The 16962-nt window shown below is 48.0% G+C and overlaps 1 protein-coding gene across 1 annotated transcript in view; it reads right to left on the bottom strand.

The window, feature by feature from the left end:
* Positions 1-16962, bottom strand: part of IDH2 (isocitrate dehydrogenase (NADP(+)) 2) — a 51073-nt gene that overhangs the window by 7988 nt on the left and 26123 nt on the right. Inside the window, exons 6-9 of the mRNA XM_075345910.1 lie at positions 14246-14382; positions 13139-13290; positions 8984-9096; positions 8671-8768 (exon numbers count right to left, since the gene is read on the bottom strand). Of these exons, the coding sequence (XP_075202025.1) occupies positions 8671-8768; positions 8984-9096; positions 13139-13290; positions 14246-14382 (500 nt within the window). The remainder of the gene's footprint in view (positions 1-8670; positions 8769-8983; positions 9097-13138; positions 13291-14245; positions 14383-16962) is intronic.

The raw sequence follows: 16962 nt of genomic DNA, 5'->3' as shown, positions 1-16962 counted from the left end.
ATAGGTTTCACAGCTGCCGGATTGAGCCGCAGTGCTCAAACCGGATGTGTTAAAGTAGCCTAACCCAGTGCTGTGGTGGACTTTACTAGTAGTTACCCATCAGTAAATATATGTGCATGTTTAGTTCTGATTTTCAAAAATAGTCTGCACTTTCTAATTCTAGTGTTAAAGGGAACCGGTCATCAGAAATTTGGCTTTCAACCTAAAAGTTTCCCCCTCTGCAGCTCCTGGGCTGCATTCTAGGAAGGTTTCTATACTTTTTGTGCCCCCTTTTAAACCAAAATAAATACTTTATAAAACTGTACCTTTCGGTTTGAAAATCTTGTAAATCGTCCATGGGGGCGGGCCATGTGGCGTCCATTGCTGTATCTTACGCCGTCCCCCATGCTCCAAATCATCCCTCATAACGCCGCCCACTGCGCCCGAGGTCTCGTGCACGCCGGGACACCTGGTGACGTGGTCGCAGGCATGAGTGTATGTGCGGCGCTGTGATTGCATCGCAAGTGCCCGCCCATACTCTCGTGCCCGCCCTTTCCCCACTGCCTCCAGCGTTCTGCGCCGGCCCGACGTCACCTTCCCATCGTACCCTGCAGCAGGAAATAGATGGGAGGAGCGGAGCAGGCCACTACAGGAGAAGCGGAGAGGATCTGAGCGACGTACAGAGGGGAGAGCGCGCCCACGAGAGTATGGGCGGGCACTTTCGATGCAATCACAGCGCCGCCCATACTCTCGTGCGTGCGACCACGTCACCAGGTGTCCCGGCGTGCACGGGACCTCGGGCGCAGTGGGCGGCGTCCTGAGGGATGATTTGGAGCATGGGGGACGACGTAAGATACAGCAACGGACGCCACATGGCCCGCCCCCATGGACGATTTACAAGATTTTCAAACCGAAAGGTACAGTTTTATAAAGTATTTATTTTGGTTTAAAAGGGGGCACAAAAAGTATAGAAACCTTCCTAGAATGCAGCCCACGAGCTGCACAGGGGGAAACATTTAGGTTGAAAGACAAATTTCTGATGACAGGTTCCCTTTAAGAGAAAATGCATGTACTTTAGTGTTTTGCCTGTCATTTGAATGGGTGAAAACCACTACAAGAACCAACATGCTGCAGGTTAAAAAAAACAAACAAAAAAAAACCTAATGATTCAAATCTACTAACCAAACTTGCATGAGATTTCAAAAATTTCACTTTGCTGTAAACCCCTGCATTTTTTTCAAGAGCAAAAATGCACCTTGTGAGCAAATCCTTGAAGTACTAGTGTTGAGTGAGTATTGTGAGTACTGTCCTGTCCGCTACTTGCATATTCGTTACGAGTAGCGGGTGCAATGTAAGTTAATGGGAAATATTCGCCAAGTAGAGAGTAACCCAAAAGCCGTACTATTCTCTACTCGCATTAAAGAAGGGAATTTTGTTACTTACCGTAAATTCCTTTTCTTCTAGCTCTTATTGGGAGACCCAGACGATTGGGGTATAGCTACTGCCCTCTGGAGGCCACACAAAGCACTACATTAAAAGTGCAAGGCCCCTCCCCCTCTGGCTATACCCCCCCGTGGTATCACGGGTTCTCCAGTTTTAGTGCCAAAGCAAGAAGGAGGAAGCCAATAACTGGTTTAAACAAATTAACTCCGAATAACATCGGAGAACTGAAAAACCGTTCAACATGAACAACATGTGTACCCGCAAACAACAAAAACATCCCGAAGGACAACAGGGCGGGTGCTGGGTCTCCCAATAAGAGCTAGAAGAAAAGGAATTTACGGTAAGTAACAAAATTCCCTTCTTCAGCGCTCTATTGGGAGACCCAGACGATTGGGACGTCCAAAAGCTGTCCCTGGGTGGGTAAATAAATACCTCATGTTAGAGCTGCAAAACAGCCCTCCCCTATGGGGGTGTCACTGCCGCCTGCAGGACTCTTCTACCTAAGCTGGCATCCGCCGAAGCATAGGTATGCACCTGATAATGCTTGGTGAAAGTGTGCAGACTGGACCAGGTAGCTGCCTGGCACACCTGTTGAGCCGAAGCCTGGTGACGTAATGCCCAGGACGCACCCACGGCTCTGGTTGAGTGGGCTTTTAGCCCTGAAGGAACCGGAAGCCCCGCAGAACGGTAGGCTTCAAGAATTGGTTCTTTGATCCATCGAGCCAGGGTGGCTTTAGAAGCCTGCAACCCCTTGCGCGGACCAGCGACAAGGACAAAAAGTGCATCGGAACGGCGTATGGGCGCCGTGCGGGAAATGTAGATTCTGAGTGCTCTCACCAGATCTAGCAAACGTAAGTCCTTTTCATACCGGTGAACCGGATGAGGGCAAAAAGAAGGCAAGGAAATATCCTGATTGAGATGAAAAGAGGATACGACCTTAGGAAGAAACTCCGGAATGGGGCGCAGCACAACCTTGTCCTGGTGGAACACCAGGAAGGGAGCCTTGGATGACAGAGCTGCCAGCTCAGACACTCGCCGAAGCGATGTGATGGCAACAAGAAACGCCACTTTCTGCGACAGCCGAGAAAAGGAAACTTCCTTCAGAGGCTCGAAGGGCGGCTTCTGGAGAGCAACTAGTACCCTGTTCAGATCCCATGGATCTAACGGTCGCTTGTACGGGGGCACAATATGACAGACCCCCTGCAGGAACGTGCGCACCTTAGGAAGACGTGCTAGACGCTTCTGAAAAAACACGGAAAGTGCCGAAACTTGCCCTTTAAGGGAGCTGAGCGACAAGCCCTTTTCTAACCCCGATTGCAGGAAAGAAAGAAACTTGGGTAATGCAAATGGCCAGGGAGACACTCCCTGGGCCGAGCACCAGGATAAGAAAATCTTCCACGTTCTGTGGTAGATCTTAGCAGAATTCGACTTTCTAGCTTGTCTCATTGTGGCAATCACTCCTTGAGATAATCCTGCAGATGCTAGGATCCAGGACTCAATGGCCACACAGTCAGGTTCAGGGCCGCAGAATTCTGATGGAAAAACGGCCCTTGGGACAGTAAGTCTGGTCGGTCTGGCAGTGACCACGGTCGACCGATCGTGAGATGCCACAGATCCGGGTACCACGACCTCCTCGGCCAGTCTGGGGCGACGAGTATGATGCGGCTGCACTCGGATCTGATCTTGCGTAGCACTCTGGGCAGGAGCGCCAGAGGCGGAAACACGTAAGGGAGCTGAAACTGCGACCAATCTTGAACCAAGGCGTCTGCCGCCAGAGCTCTTTGATCGCGCGACCTCGCCATGAATGCCGGGACCTTGTTGTTGTGCCGGGATGCCATTAGGTCGACGTCCGGCACTCCCCAGCGGCGACAGATTTCCTGAAACACGTCCGGGTGAAGGGACCATTCCCCTGCGTCCATGCCCTGGCGACTGAGGAAGTCTGCTTCCCAGTTTTCTACGCCTGGGATGTGAACCGCGGATATGGTGGATGCTCTGTCCTCCACCCACATTAGAATGCGCCGGACTTCTTGGAAGGCTTGCCGACTGCGCGTCCCTCCTTGGTGGTTGATGTATGCCACCGCTGTGGAGTTGTCCGACTGAATTCGGATCTGCTTTCCTTCCAGCCACTGCTGGAAGGCTAGTAGGGCAAGATACACTGCTCTGATTTCCAGAACATTGATCTGAAGGGTGGACTCCTGCGGAGTCCACGTCCCCTGAGCCCTGTGGTGGAGAAACACTGCTCCCCACCCCGACAGACTCGCATCTGTCGTAACTACTGCCCAGGATGGGGGCAGGAAGGATCTTCCCTGAGATAATGAGGTGGGAAGGAGCCACCATTGTAGAGAGTCCTTGGCCGTCTGGGAAAGCGAGACTTTCCTGTCCAGGGACGTTGACTTCCCGTCCCATTGGCGGAGAATGTCCCATTGAAGTGGGCGCAGATGAAACTGCGCAAAGGGAACTGCTTCCATGGCTGCCACCATCTTCCCTAGGAAATGCATGAGGCGCCGCAAGGGATGCCACTGGCCCTGCAGAAGAGATTGCACCCCTGTCTGTAGTGACCGCTGCTTGTCCAGCGGAAGCTTCACTATCGCTGCTAGAGTATGAAACTCCATGCCAAGATACGTTAGTGACTGAGTCGGTGATAGGATCGACTTTGGAAAGTTGATGATCCATCCGAAAGACTGTAGAGTCTCCAGCGTAGCATTCAGGCTGTGCTGACATGCCTCCTGAGAGGGAGCTTTGACCAATAAGTCGTCTAGGTAAGGGATCACCGAGTGTCCCTGAGAGTGCAAGACTGCTACCACCGCCGCCATGACCTTGGTGAAGACCCGTGGGGCTGTCGCCAGACCAAATGGAAGAGCTACGAACTGAAAATGGTCGTCTCCTATCACAAAACGTAGAAAACGTTGATGTTCTGTAGCAATTGGCACGTGGAGATAAGCATCTTTGATGTCTATTGAGGCAAGGAAATCTCCTCTGGACATTGAGGCAATGACAGAGCGGAGGGTTTCCATCCGGAACCTCCTGGCGTGCACATGTTTGTTGAGCCGTTTTAGGTCCAGAACAGGACGGAACGAGCCGTCCTTTTTTGGAACCACAAAGAGATTGGAGTAAAACCCTTGCCCTTGTTCCTGAGGAGGGACTGGGATAACCACTCCTTCCGCTTTTAGGGAATCCACCGCCTGCAGCAGAGCATCTGCTCGGTCTGGATGTGGGGAGGTTCTGAAGAACCGAGCTGGAGGACGAGAATTGAACTCGATTCTGTACCCGCGAGACAAAATGTCCGTCACCCACCGGTCTTTGACCTGTGACATCCAAATGCCGGAAAAGCGGGAGAGCCTGCCCCCGACCGGCGATGCGGAGGGGGGGGGCTGGAAGTCATGAGGTAGCCGCTTTGGAAGCGGTACCTCCATTTGCTTTCTTGGGGCGTGTGTGAGTCCGCCACGAATCTGAGTTTCTTTGCGTCCTCTGAGTCCCTTTGGACGAGGTAAATGGTGTCTTGCCCGAACCTCGAAAGGACTGAAACCTCTGCTGCCACTTTTTCTGCTGAGGTTTGGATGTTCTGGGTTGTGGTAAAGAGGAGTCTTTACCCTTGGACTGCTTAATGATGTCAGCCAATGGCTCGCCAAACAGTCTATCTCTAGACAAAGGCAAACTGGTTAAACATTTGCTTTCCAGTCCTTTAACCACAAGGCTCTGCGCAAAACTACCGAATTGGCGGACGCCATTGAGGTGCGACTGGTAGATTCTAGGACCGCATTGATAGCGTAAGACGCAAACGCCGACATCTGCGTGGTAAGGTGCGCCACTTGCGGCACTGCTGGATGCATGATAGCATCCACTTTTGCTAAGCCAGCTGAAATAGCCTGGAGTGCCCATACGGCTGCGAATGCCGGAGCAAACGACGCGCCTATAGCTTCATAGACAGATTTTAACCAAAGGTCCATCTGTCTGTCATTGGCATCTTTAAGTGAAGCTCCATCCTCCACTGCAACTATGGATCTAGCTGCAAGTTTGGAAATCGGGGGGTCTACCTTTGGACACTGTGTCCAGCGCTTGACCACCTCAGGGGGGAAAGGGAAACGCGTATCTTTAGATCGTTTAGAGAAACGCCTTTCTGGGTGAGCGTCGTGCTTCTGGATTGATTCTCTGAAGTCAGAGTGATCTAACAAAGCACTCAATTTACGCTTGGGATAAAGGAAACGAAACTTTTCCTGCTCCGCAGCCGCCTCTTCTGCTGAAGGGGCTGGGGGAGAAATATCCAACAGCCTATTGATGGCCGAGATAAGGTCGTTTACCATGGCATCCCCATCCGGGGTATCCAGGTTGAGAGGGGTTCCAGGAGTGGATTCCTGATCACTCTCATCAGACACATCACAGGGAGACTGATTGCGCTGAGACCCTGAGCAGTGTGAAGACGTCGAGGGTCTTTCCCAGCGAGCTCGCTTAGGGTGGCTGGGGCCATCATCTGAGTCATAATCCTCGGCCTGTGAAGCCGGGGACCCCCCTGTGGGCTGGATACATTCCAAGTAAGGGGGACCTGAGGACAGAGGCCTCGCCGTGCCCAGATACTGAGCCCCATGCATAGATTGCAAGGTCTCAAGTATTTTTGCCATAGATACAGACATATTATCTGCAAAAACTGCAAAGTCTGTCCCTGTCACCGGGGCAGGACTTACAGGCGTCTCAGCCTGGGTCACTCTCCCTCCTGACTCCGGCTGGCGAAGCAGCACCGGGTCGGAGCATTGCACACAATGGTGGTCATCGGAGCCTGCTGGTAGATTAGCCCCACATGCAGCACACGCTGTATACACAGCCCTTTTTGCCTTGGCCGCCTTGCGTTTTGAGGATGACATGTTGCTGCTTCCACAGAGCGATCTGGGATATGCAGCCAGAAGCGCACCTCACAGTGCAAGTAATACAATAACTATATATCTGTACCAGTACACTGATACACAGTGAGGCACTAGAGGGACCAGCACAGAAAAATCGCTTACCGCCCGCTTAAAAAGCGGGTGTGTGGTCGCCAGATAGCCCCTAGCCAGGTCTCCCAGAGCCTTGCGTCCTTCCTCCAGCCAGGCATGCATGTAATGGCTGCCGGCGTCTCGAGAGAGGAAGGGGGGCGGGCCCTGGGCGTTCCTGGCCAAGAGCGGGAAGCCTGCTTCCCTCTGTGCCAAGTGAGAGGGCTGGAGCATGTAAATCAGGCTCCAGCCCTCGTCGCTGCTAGCGAACAGCGTCTCTCCCCTACCCTGAATGACAGGGTGGGGGCGGGAACGAAACGGAGCTGCCGGCGTCCTAGGCCCAAAAAGCCGGGGACTAAATTTATAACCGCCGCCGCCGTAAAAGCGCGGACGGCGGATCCCCGGCGCACCACAAGTCACAGCAGCGCCGCCCGGTCCAGAGGGGGTCGGCGCTGCGTTCCCAAACACAAACAATCCCCCAGTAATCTGTAGGGACACCAACTCCACGTTGCGGTCCCCGGCGCACTACAACACCCAGCCAGCCCGGAGTGTGTCTGTGCCTGCCGGGGACACAGAGTACCTGTATGATGCAGGGCCTGTCCCTGATCGTACTCCTGCTCCGTCTCCATCAGGTTCTAATGGGTCTGTGGATGGAGCCCGGCATCAGAGCTGAGAGGCCGGCAGGATCCCACTTCCACAGAGCCCTACAAGGGGATGTGGAAGGAAAACAGCATGTCAGGCTCCAGCCCTGTACCAGCAATAGGTACCTCAACCTTACAACACCATCCAGGGGTGAGAAGGGAGCATGCTGGGGACACTATATGTGTCCTCTTTTCTTCCATCCGAAATAGTCAGCAGCTACTGCTGACTAAAATCTGTGGAGCTATGCGTGGATGTCTGACCTCCTTCGCACACAAAGCTAAAACTGGAGAACCCGTGATACCACGGGGGGGTATAGCCAGAGGGGGAGGGGCCTTGCACTTTTAATGTAGTGCTTTGTGTGGCCTCCAGAGGGCAGTAGCTATACCCCAATCGTCTGGGTCTCCCAATAGAGCGCTGAAGAAAGTATGGCTTTCGGATTACTGGCTATTTGGCGAGTATTTCCCATTGACTTACATTGTACCCGCTACTCGTATCAAATATGCAAGTAGCGGACAGTACTCGCTAACAGCATAGTGAGTACGAGTAGTTAACTACTCGCTCAACACTATACGTGACAGCACTGGGTTAGTGACAACAGATCAGGGCCACAGGTGCTTAAGACTGGGTTTAATTTCAGTAACAGTTGGGCCCCTTCACAGCGCAGTAGGGACACTTATGATTGACTTAGTAAAATAAAACTGTAGCCACAAATTAATGATGTGAAAGACAGCTCCTAATTTGTGATCAGTAGGACACCACAGTGGTCAGTGCTTAGCATGGAGTCTGTTTTGTTTGGTGTGTAAGGAACCCGGAGGAAACCCACTCAAAGACATCAATTGGGAATTTAGATTGTGAGCCCCAACGAGGGCAAAAATGAAATCTGTAAAGTGTTACGGAAAAATAAAAAAAATAAAAACTTGTTCTACACTACTGCTATATGCACGCATGATCTTGGTTTGCAATGTATTCCTCATGTTGGTAGCTGTTCACATTCAGTTTCCTCACCCTTTCCACAGGCATTGCTAATTAATCACCATACTTGGATCTGGTCAGCCTTTATCAGTGGTTGCTGTCTGGCACTGGGAGGGTCAGTTCTGATATTGTCCTGGTAGGTCTAGAGCTTGCTCCACATGCTCGGACCTGGGCTGGCCTCTATCCACAATTTCCTCTTTTACAACATAGAAGCAGTTATGGTTCTGCTCTTAAACTTAATCTAGGAGGCCGCATGGCACATCAAATACATAATATAGTGTAGGACCCCCCTATTGAGATTTGCCGTGACGTTGGCAGGGGTGGCTCAAAGAATTGATCAATTTGCTAAAAAAAAAAAAAAATCTCAATTTATATTATAAAATTGGAATAAATTGTGAATTTGCACTTTTTATATGATACATGCCACTTTCAGATCGTGCTGGCTCCCCTCTCCCTACTGCTATATTGTCAAATAACTTTGGAATCTAGTCGCAATTTGCACATTACAAATTTGATTTTTCCATATGAAAGGAAAACACTCATGCAAGGGTCCCTACATCTTGTGTATACATGAGAGATTTCTGGAAGAACAAATGAAGCAGTGATTTGCACTTGCCACAAACCACAATTTTGGTTCCACCCAAAGAAGAATCAAAGGGAAACAAAAACGTACTCAATCAGATCCTGGTTTCCATCCAGCTTTCCTCTGTGTTCCAAGCCCCGAGTCCACGCAAAGATGCTGGCAATAGGATTTGTACTTGTGGGACGACCCTTCACATTAAGAAAAAATAAATAAATATTTCAGACTTCAGAATAAAGTTGTGCCTGCACATGATCTCCATATAATTTGTATTACATTAACTTTACAAGCTTCCACAAAACACAATGAGGGCATTATAGGAGGAGATACCAATCTCATGATAGATATTACTGTTAGATTCTGAAGTGCATGCAGCTAGACGTAATGGTAATGTATGGACTTTCACCTTCTGATGTTCCCGGTAATGACGTGTAACCGTTCCATGAGCAGCTTCTGCCTCAATAGTTTTTCCATCTGGGCACACCAGGACAGAGGTCATCAATCCAAGGGAACCAAACCCTGAAAGATTAATGAGACATTTAGTGCTATACAGTGAGCAACAACAAGTACTAGAAAAGAGCTCATCACCTCAATAGTAATACTCCACCAAATAACCTGACCCCATACCAGAAGCAACCGGTGTAGTACTAGTACAAGTACAAGTACAAGTACAAGTACAACAAAACACCAACACCAACGGGAAGGTCCCCAGAAAATCACTAAGCCACAGAATGGCTGGCTGACCAGTTATTTCCTATGCAGTGTTCAGGTCTAGGAAGGAGACAAACTCCTTTAAACAGTTGGTGTAAAACATATAGCTCTAGAACGGAGACCTGTATGTGTGCCTGCCTTACTGGAGAGTGACCCAAGCTGCAGCAGAAGTGGTAACGTTCCAGGTCAGTAGGATTGCAGCAATGCCTGTCTGACCCATTTTTTGTCAATTAGGTATACAAGTTCTTTATCTTGTGGAGTGAGCTGTAGCAATTTTCATGTACAGTACATATGTTTATTTCTGAGATGAGATTACAAAGTTGCTTCTTAATCTTATCTGTACTACTGAACTATAAAAAAAATTGACACATCTACATAGGCACTGCGCTAAGACTTCCTACAACTCGCTGCCCCTCATCCATTCTTTTGCTGTAATCTGACAAGTGGGATATCTTAGTATCAAACCATTTCAGAGGCTTCCAGAAAAATTACTAATTAAGAGTACAGCAATCCATATGACCGTTAAGGCTGCTTTACACACGATATCGCTAGCGATCTAGTTCGCGATGTGACACGACAGACCGCAGATAAGATTTGCAGAGATCGCACATGTGACCGTGCTACAAAAATGACCTATGTGCAATCTCTGCAAGTCGTATCTGCGATCTGGTGTGTCACATCGCTAATGAGATTGCTAGCAATATCGTTGTGTGTAAAGCAGCCTTTACTCTCGACAGTGGGCCAGTAACAGCCAACATTGCGAGGTAGGAGTCAAAGGGAATCTGTCAACAGGTTTTTGGTATGTAATCTAAAGACCGTATGCTGCAAACATTAACAGAATTCTTCCCTGCCTCTCATGACAATGTTTATGCTTACCTCCAAGGTTAGTTTAAGCTTCCTAGCTTTATCATTAGTTGGGCCCAGTAGCTTGTGAGTACAGGTCCAACTCCTCCCCCACTGATTAGTAACTTTTGTTGATAGAAATGTGCACTAAAGCCTGTGGTGGTTGGGGCAGCTGTATGGGCGCTACTACATGCTAAATCTAAAATCTGTCAGAACGGCTGAACCCAGTAATTAAGTGATACATATTTTGGATTCAGGGTCTCTGCTTACATCATTGCTGCTCTCAGATGAGATAGTAAAAACTAGCTGCCAGATCTCCTTAAAGGGAACCTGTCATCAGAAATTTGGCTTTCAACCTAAATGTTTCCCCCTCTGCAGCTCCTGGGCTACATTCTAGTAAGGTTTCTATACTTTGTGCCCCCTTTTAAACCAAAATAAATACTTCATAAAGTTATACCTTTTGGTATGAAAATATTGTAAATTCTCCATGGGGGCGGGCCGTCTGGTGTCCGTTGCGGTCCCTTACGCCGTCCCTCCACGCTCCAAAGCATCCCTCAGGACACCGCCCACTGCGCCCGAGGTCCCGTGCACGCCAGGACACCTGGTGACGTGGTCGCAGGCACGAGAGTATGGGCGGCGCTGTGAATGCATCGCAAGTGCCTGCCCATACTCTCGTGGCCGCGCTCTCCTCTGTACGTAGCTCATATCCTCTCCGCTTCTCCTGTGCCGTGCTGCTCCGCTCCTCCCATCTATTTCCTGCTGCAGGGTACGATGGGAAGGAGGTGACGTCTGGTCATTTGGCCGGCGCAGAACGCTGGAGGCAGAGGGGAAAGGGCGGGCACTTGCGATGCAATCACAGCGCCGCCCATACTCTCGTGCCTGCGACCACGTCACCAGGTGTCCTGGCGTGCACGGGACCTCGGGTGCAGTGGGCGGCGTCCTGGGATATGAAATGGAGCAATGGGGGACGCGTCAATCTGCAGGAGGGACAGCAACAGACACCAGACGGCCCGCCCCCATGGAGAATTTACAAGATTTTCATACCAAAAAGGTATAAACTTTATAAAGTATTTATTTTGGTTTAAAAGGGGGCACAAAAAGTATAGAAACCTTACTAGAATGCAGCCCAGGAGCTGCAGAGGGGGAACTTTTAGGTTGAAAACCAAATTTCTGATGACAGGTTCCCTTTAATAGTATGATATTCTTAGATGAACAGTGTTTCTTCCCATTTCAACTACATTCTTTTATCCTACTAAAAACGATTTAAAAAGGGAACCTGTCAGATGCAATATGCACCCAGAACCAAGAGCAGTTCTGTGTGCATATTGCTAATGCCTGCCTAAAATGTCCCTGTATCCAGTAGCATACATAGATATATTTAGTAGTATCTCTAAAGATCTTTTGATATGCAAATGAGGCCAGTGACTAGTCGCAAGGGTGTTAGTTCCCTTGGCTAGTTGGCCCGCTTAGCATGTAAGCACGACCCTGCTAATGAATGTGCAGCGTTGAGCACGGTCAGGCTCACCTCTGCTGCCACCGCCCCAGATGCTGGATTTCGGTTCAGTGTGCATCATCCCTGGACTTCCAGCCATGCATACTTTGAAGCCGGGTGTATGCGTCCCAGCTACAAACTGGTGTAGTGCGCGCCTGACCGGAAGTGCCGGGGACATACGCGTACTGACCCTATGCCTGGCGTTCTAAGGCGGTGCAATGGACACAGGTACGCGTGTCACTGCCAATGATGACGCTGAGCAGTGGACACTAAACTGCATGTTAACACACCCTTGTGGGCGTGCTAACATGCTAAGAGGGCAGAATGAGCACAGGAACGCACTTGTGACTAGTCCCTGCGCTCATTAGCATATCAGAGGAGCTTTAGAAACAATTTCTAAAGATCTCTATGGTACTAGATACAGGGACAGTTAGGCAGGGATTAGCAGTATGCACCCAGAACTGCTCGTGGTTTGGGGTGCACATTGCACCTGACAGGTTTCCTTGAATGCTTTTTGGATTTGTCTTTTGAGATATTATAAAATTGATCAGACCTTTAGGGATGCTGTCAACTTAAATAGGTTTTGGATTGGGTAAAGAAGAAGTTTATACATTTTTTGCTTAGAACTTTATTTTTATACCCCTCCCCCCAGGGCACCTGGGACACCAATTCCTTGATCGGACAAAACACTGCTAAAGCATTGCATTTTACAGTCACCTAATAAAATCAGCTTCAGGCTTCTGTTTCAGGCAGATGCTAGCTATAAGACATCTGGAAACAACTGTGCAGGAGCAAGCACAGAGCGGATTGAAAACCTCTACAAGTCTCCTTGCAAAACTGCCAACAGCTTTAGAAGAGTCGCAACTGCTGACACTCCTTTTAAAGGGAATCTGTCAGCAGATTTTTGCTATGTAATCTGAAGATAGCATGGGTGGGGGTAAAACATTTCCACTAAGGGTCTCTTAGGTTTACTTGCAACAATTTTAGCACCAGGACATAATCATTGCTGTGACTACCTGGCTCATGCCATGTTGTCTGGCTCCACCCCCTGCTGCGATTAGAATCGCACTGTAGAAATATAGATCAGGAGCCTGGTGTGGTCATGGGCAGCTTTCTCAGCTGTGCTGCATACAAAGTCTAAAAATTGAACGTTTCAGAACTGCTGCACCCGGTAATCTAAGTGATACATCACTGGATTTAGAGTGTCTACAACATGCTGCTCACAGATGAGGTAGCAAAAGCCCGCAGACAGATTGCATTTAAGGCCAATGATCATGGGAGGTGGTCCACAGTGATTCATGATTTCATACTACGCTTGCTATCCATATTCATGAAAAGATAGCAGTTGACTTAGATCTTACAAAATTGATGTTACATTTACAAATTGTGCATCCAATAAGTGTCAACTTTATAAAATAAGTTTTATGTTTCTTACAATAAATGATAGTGAATAGTTTGATCAGGTCAGATAGAAAGTCATTGAGGTAGAATCAGATTCAGTCCGGCACAGCCTACCTTGAGCGAGGATATCAGACTGGACATCTCCATCATAGTTCTTGCAAGCCCAGACAAAGCCTCCAGAAGACTTGAGAACTTGAGCTACCATGTCATCAATCAGCCTGTGCTCATACCAGATCTTCAATTTATCAAACTGTGGTTTGTAATTCCTACAAAGAAAACAGTGTGCCTTTAAGTTACAAAAAAAATTATACAGACAAGGTCAATCAAGCTGATAATAAGTGATTACAAAAGGAAAAATATCGCCCAACCTCAACTAATTAAACGAAATCTGTCAGTAGGATCAACCCTCCTAAGCATCCATATGGGCATCAAAGTTACAGATGGACTAAAATGATCCCTCGATACCTGCGATCTGTCTTATTCCAGAGAACAGTTTTCCTAATATAGTTGTCTACCCTTTGACTATAACTTGGCAGTCACTGACTGAAGATTTAAAATCCTTACATTGTGCACACTGCGCACTACGAATTCTCCAATGCTGGCAGGACACCTGACCGGAAGCATGCGATTTGCATAGGTCGAGACATGCCAACCAGACCATCAGCCTCACTTGATATCTTTTATTGAGTGACGACAAGTCCATCTAGTTGGACCGTGACCACATTTATGTAAATCCCATATTTACGCTCACACGCCGGACACCTGCATCGAAGAATCCTCAGCACAGTGCGCATGACTTGAGAATTCACAAGTCTAGTCAGAGATCTATGAGCTAGACAGAGGTTCCTGAGAATGTCTCCAAAGTATATTTTTAATGAAAGGGAGAGTCCGTGTGAGACATGTAATGACTGACAGTCTGATCTCCTGATCTCACTGCAGAGTTGTGTGATTACAAAGTGCCCAGTGCAGAGCAGACAATTGTGATCCACACACTTCTCCAAGTTTCATCTAACAGCCAGTGTTAATGGTGACAGATCGCAGATAAAAAAAAAAAAAAAAAGGTATAATTTTACTACAATGCCTATGACCTGCACGCCCATATTTACAGATGAGTCGATCCCAATGAGACATTGTGGCCCATTTCTTCCACAGTAGCACTGAATTATTGTAATGTGTAGTTTCCCAATACATTGTAATACAGTAGATCCCTTTTATACGCACTTCTCAAAGATCTCCTGGAAGATGTCCTTGAACCTGCCATCATAAGCCTTCAATATGGTGTTCTTTGTGCTCATGTACAGAGGCCATTTCTTCGCAATTGCATACTGAAAGCAGCTGTGTGCAAAGCCAGAGATAGACTGCGAACAAAGCACAGACAAGATTAAGTGTTATTTTGCGTTAAAATTAAAAAGGTTTTTTTATTAAGGTGTAAAGACCAAAAAAAAAACACAACTGAAAATGGCATCACTGAACCAAAGTTCTGAAGAGAATGGGCTGAACCGACAGGCAGTTTCTGCAGAATGGAGGCTGCCAGGTATTGACAGTACAGCCATTTATGCTTTTGTTTGTGCCAATATTATACAGAGATCACAGGAGCCAAAATGCCATGTTTCCTGCAAACTTTGTGCCCCTGTGGCAGGAGTATAGGCTACTGGAAGTGGCGACGGAAGAGGGGGCAGTTGTCCTGGGCACATATATATGGTCAGGCCCACCATGCATGGGCTACATGTCACTCTAGAGCACCAGCCTCAACAGCAGTGGCATACTCAGGACAGACGTGGCACCATGATGACACTGCAATGCTCCACAAGGATACAGAGCCTACGAGAATCAGGATCCAAGGGGTGTTACACTAGTCTATAGCATTTATGGTGGAGGAGACTATATTTGTTCACTTATATAGCACCATTAATTCCACAGCACTTTACATACAATGGAAACACTAGCCATTGGGGCTCACAATCTAAAGTCCCTATCAGTATGGTCTTTCGAGTGTGGGAGGAAACCGGAGACCCCAGAGGAAGCCCACGCAAACACTGGGAGAACATACAAACTCCTTGCAGCTCTTGTCCTTGGTGGGATTTGGACTAAGGACCCCAGCGCTGTAAGGCTGCTGTGCTAACCACAGAGCCAGTGTGCCGCCCAGGGGCGTTCTATTTAACTATGGTCTATTTATTAACCCCTTCACCCCGGGCGACTTTTCCACTCCCGTCTTATGAGAGCCGTAACTTATTTTTCTGTCAATCTTGCCATATAAGGGCTTATTTTTTTACAGGACGAGTTACTTTTAAATGAAACCATAAGTTTTACCATATAATGTACTGGAAAACGGCAAAATTCCAAGTGCAAAAAAATTGCAAAAAAAAATTGCAAGTGCATAATAGTTTTTGGGACAGATTATTCACTGTTCACTATATGGTAAAACTTGTTTTGGTGTGATGCCTCAGGTCGCTACAAGGTTGTAGATACCAAACATCCATAGGTTCACTTTCATCTAGGGTAAAAAAAAAAAAAAAAAAAAAAAGGCGCACTTTGTGCCATTTTCCATGATCCATAACTTTTACATTTGGGATCTATGGCTCAGCGAGGGCTTATTTTTTTGCGTCTCGAGCTGACGTTTTTATTAGTACCATTTTTTGCATAGATGCTACGTTTTGATCGCCTGTTATTGCATTGTGCAAAATTTGCAGCAACTAAAAAAAAAAATTTGGAGTTTAGAATTTTTTTGCAGCAACGCAGTTTACCGATCAGATTAATTGATTTTATAATTTGATTGGTATCACTGCGTTCAGAAACGCCCAAACATGTATTTTTTTAACTCTTTAATTTTCAATGGGGCAAATGGGGGTGATTTGAACTTAGATTTTTTTTTTTACTTTAAAATTGTAACTTCTTTTACAAGTACCCATAGGGGACTATAACAATCTTCCTTGTAAATCAGAGCAGCATTGCTCTGATCTGCACAGAAGTAGCTCTCCTCTGACACATGGCCCTCTGCTGGCTGTAAGATGAACTGACTCATGATAGCTACAGGAGTCATCACATGACCCTGTGCTACCATGGCAACCATCAGATCCACGTGATCACATCTCGTGACCTCCGATTGAGCCAGGTAAGTGAGTGCTTACCATGGCCCGCTGTGACATTTTCACAGCCCGCTTTAAGGCGTTAATAGGCATGAGTGGGGAGCGAATCCATTCGTGCCCAATAGCTGCACATCTCAGCTGTTCAAAGCCGCTGACATGCAGTGATCGCTGACAGCAGCAGGGATTAACCTGACACTATCCATGACGTACCCAGTAAGTCATGTGTCGTGAAGAGGTTAAGAAAAAAGTAGTGTTATTTCATGATTATGATCTTAAGTATACGCTAAAAATGTTCAAAGTGATTTCCATTGGAGACATGACAAGTAGACTAGTCCAGCCATGCAGTCCATCAGATATATACCGTATTTTTCGGACCATAAGACGCACTTTCTCCCCCAAATGTTGGGGGAAAGTTGGGAGTGCGTCTTATGGTTGACTATAGGGCTGCGGCCGGGAATAAGGGTGCTGCGGTGGAGCGGGCCATCGGGGGCACGAGCAGGCTACAGCAGCCTGCCGTGACCACGTGGGCCCCGCTCATTTCATATGCACGCCCATCCTCCCGCCCATCTCTCAGCGCTGAAGCAGTCACTGACAGGTGGGTGGGATGATGGGCGGGGGGTGCGCGCATAATTAACAGCCGGCCATGATCACCCCTGGCAACTACAGCCTGGCGTGATCATGTACAGCTGTACTCATTGCCCCCCGCGCATCATCATCATCAGCACGGGGGGGCAGTGAATAAGTACGGCATACTCACCGGACACTTCCGTGCAGCACCGCGATCTCCTCCAATCTTCCGGTCAGCTGATCGTGTAGAAAGCAGTGAGCACAACGATGACATCATCGCTGTGT

Source organism: Anomaloglossus baeobatrachus, chromosome 4 (assembly GCF_048569485.1).
Source record: "Anomaloglossus baeobatrachus isolate aAnoBae1 chromosome 4, aAnoBae1.hap1, whole genome shotgun sequence".
Lineage (NCBI taxonomy): Eukaryota > Metazoa > Chordata > Amphibia > Anura > Aromobatidae > Anomaloglossus > Anomaloglossus baeobatrachus.
This window is presented reverse-complemented; position numbering and strand designations above follow the sequence as displayed.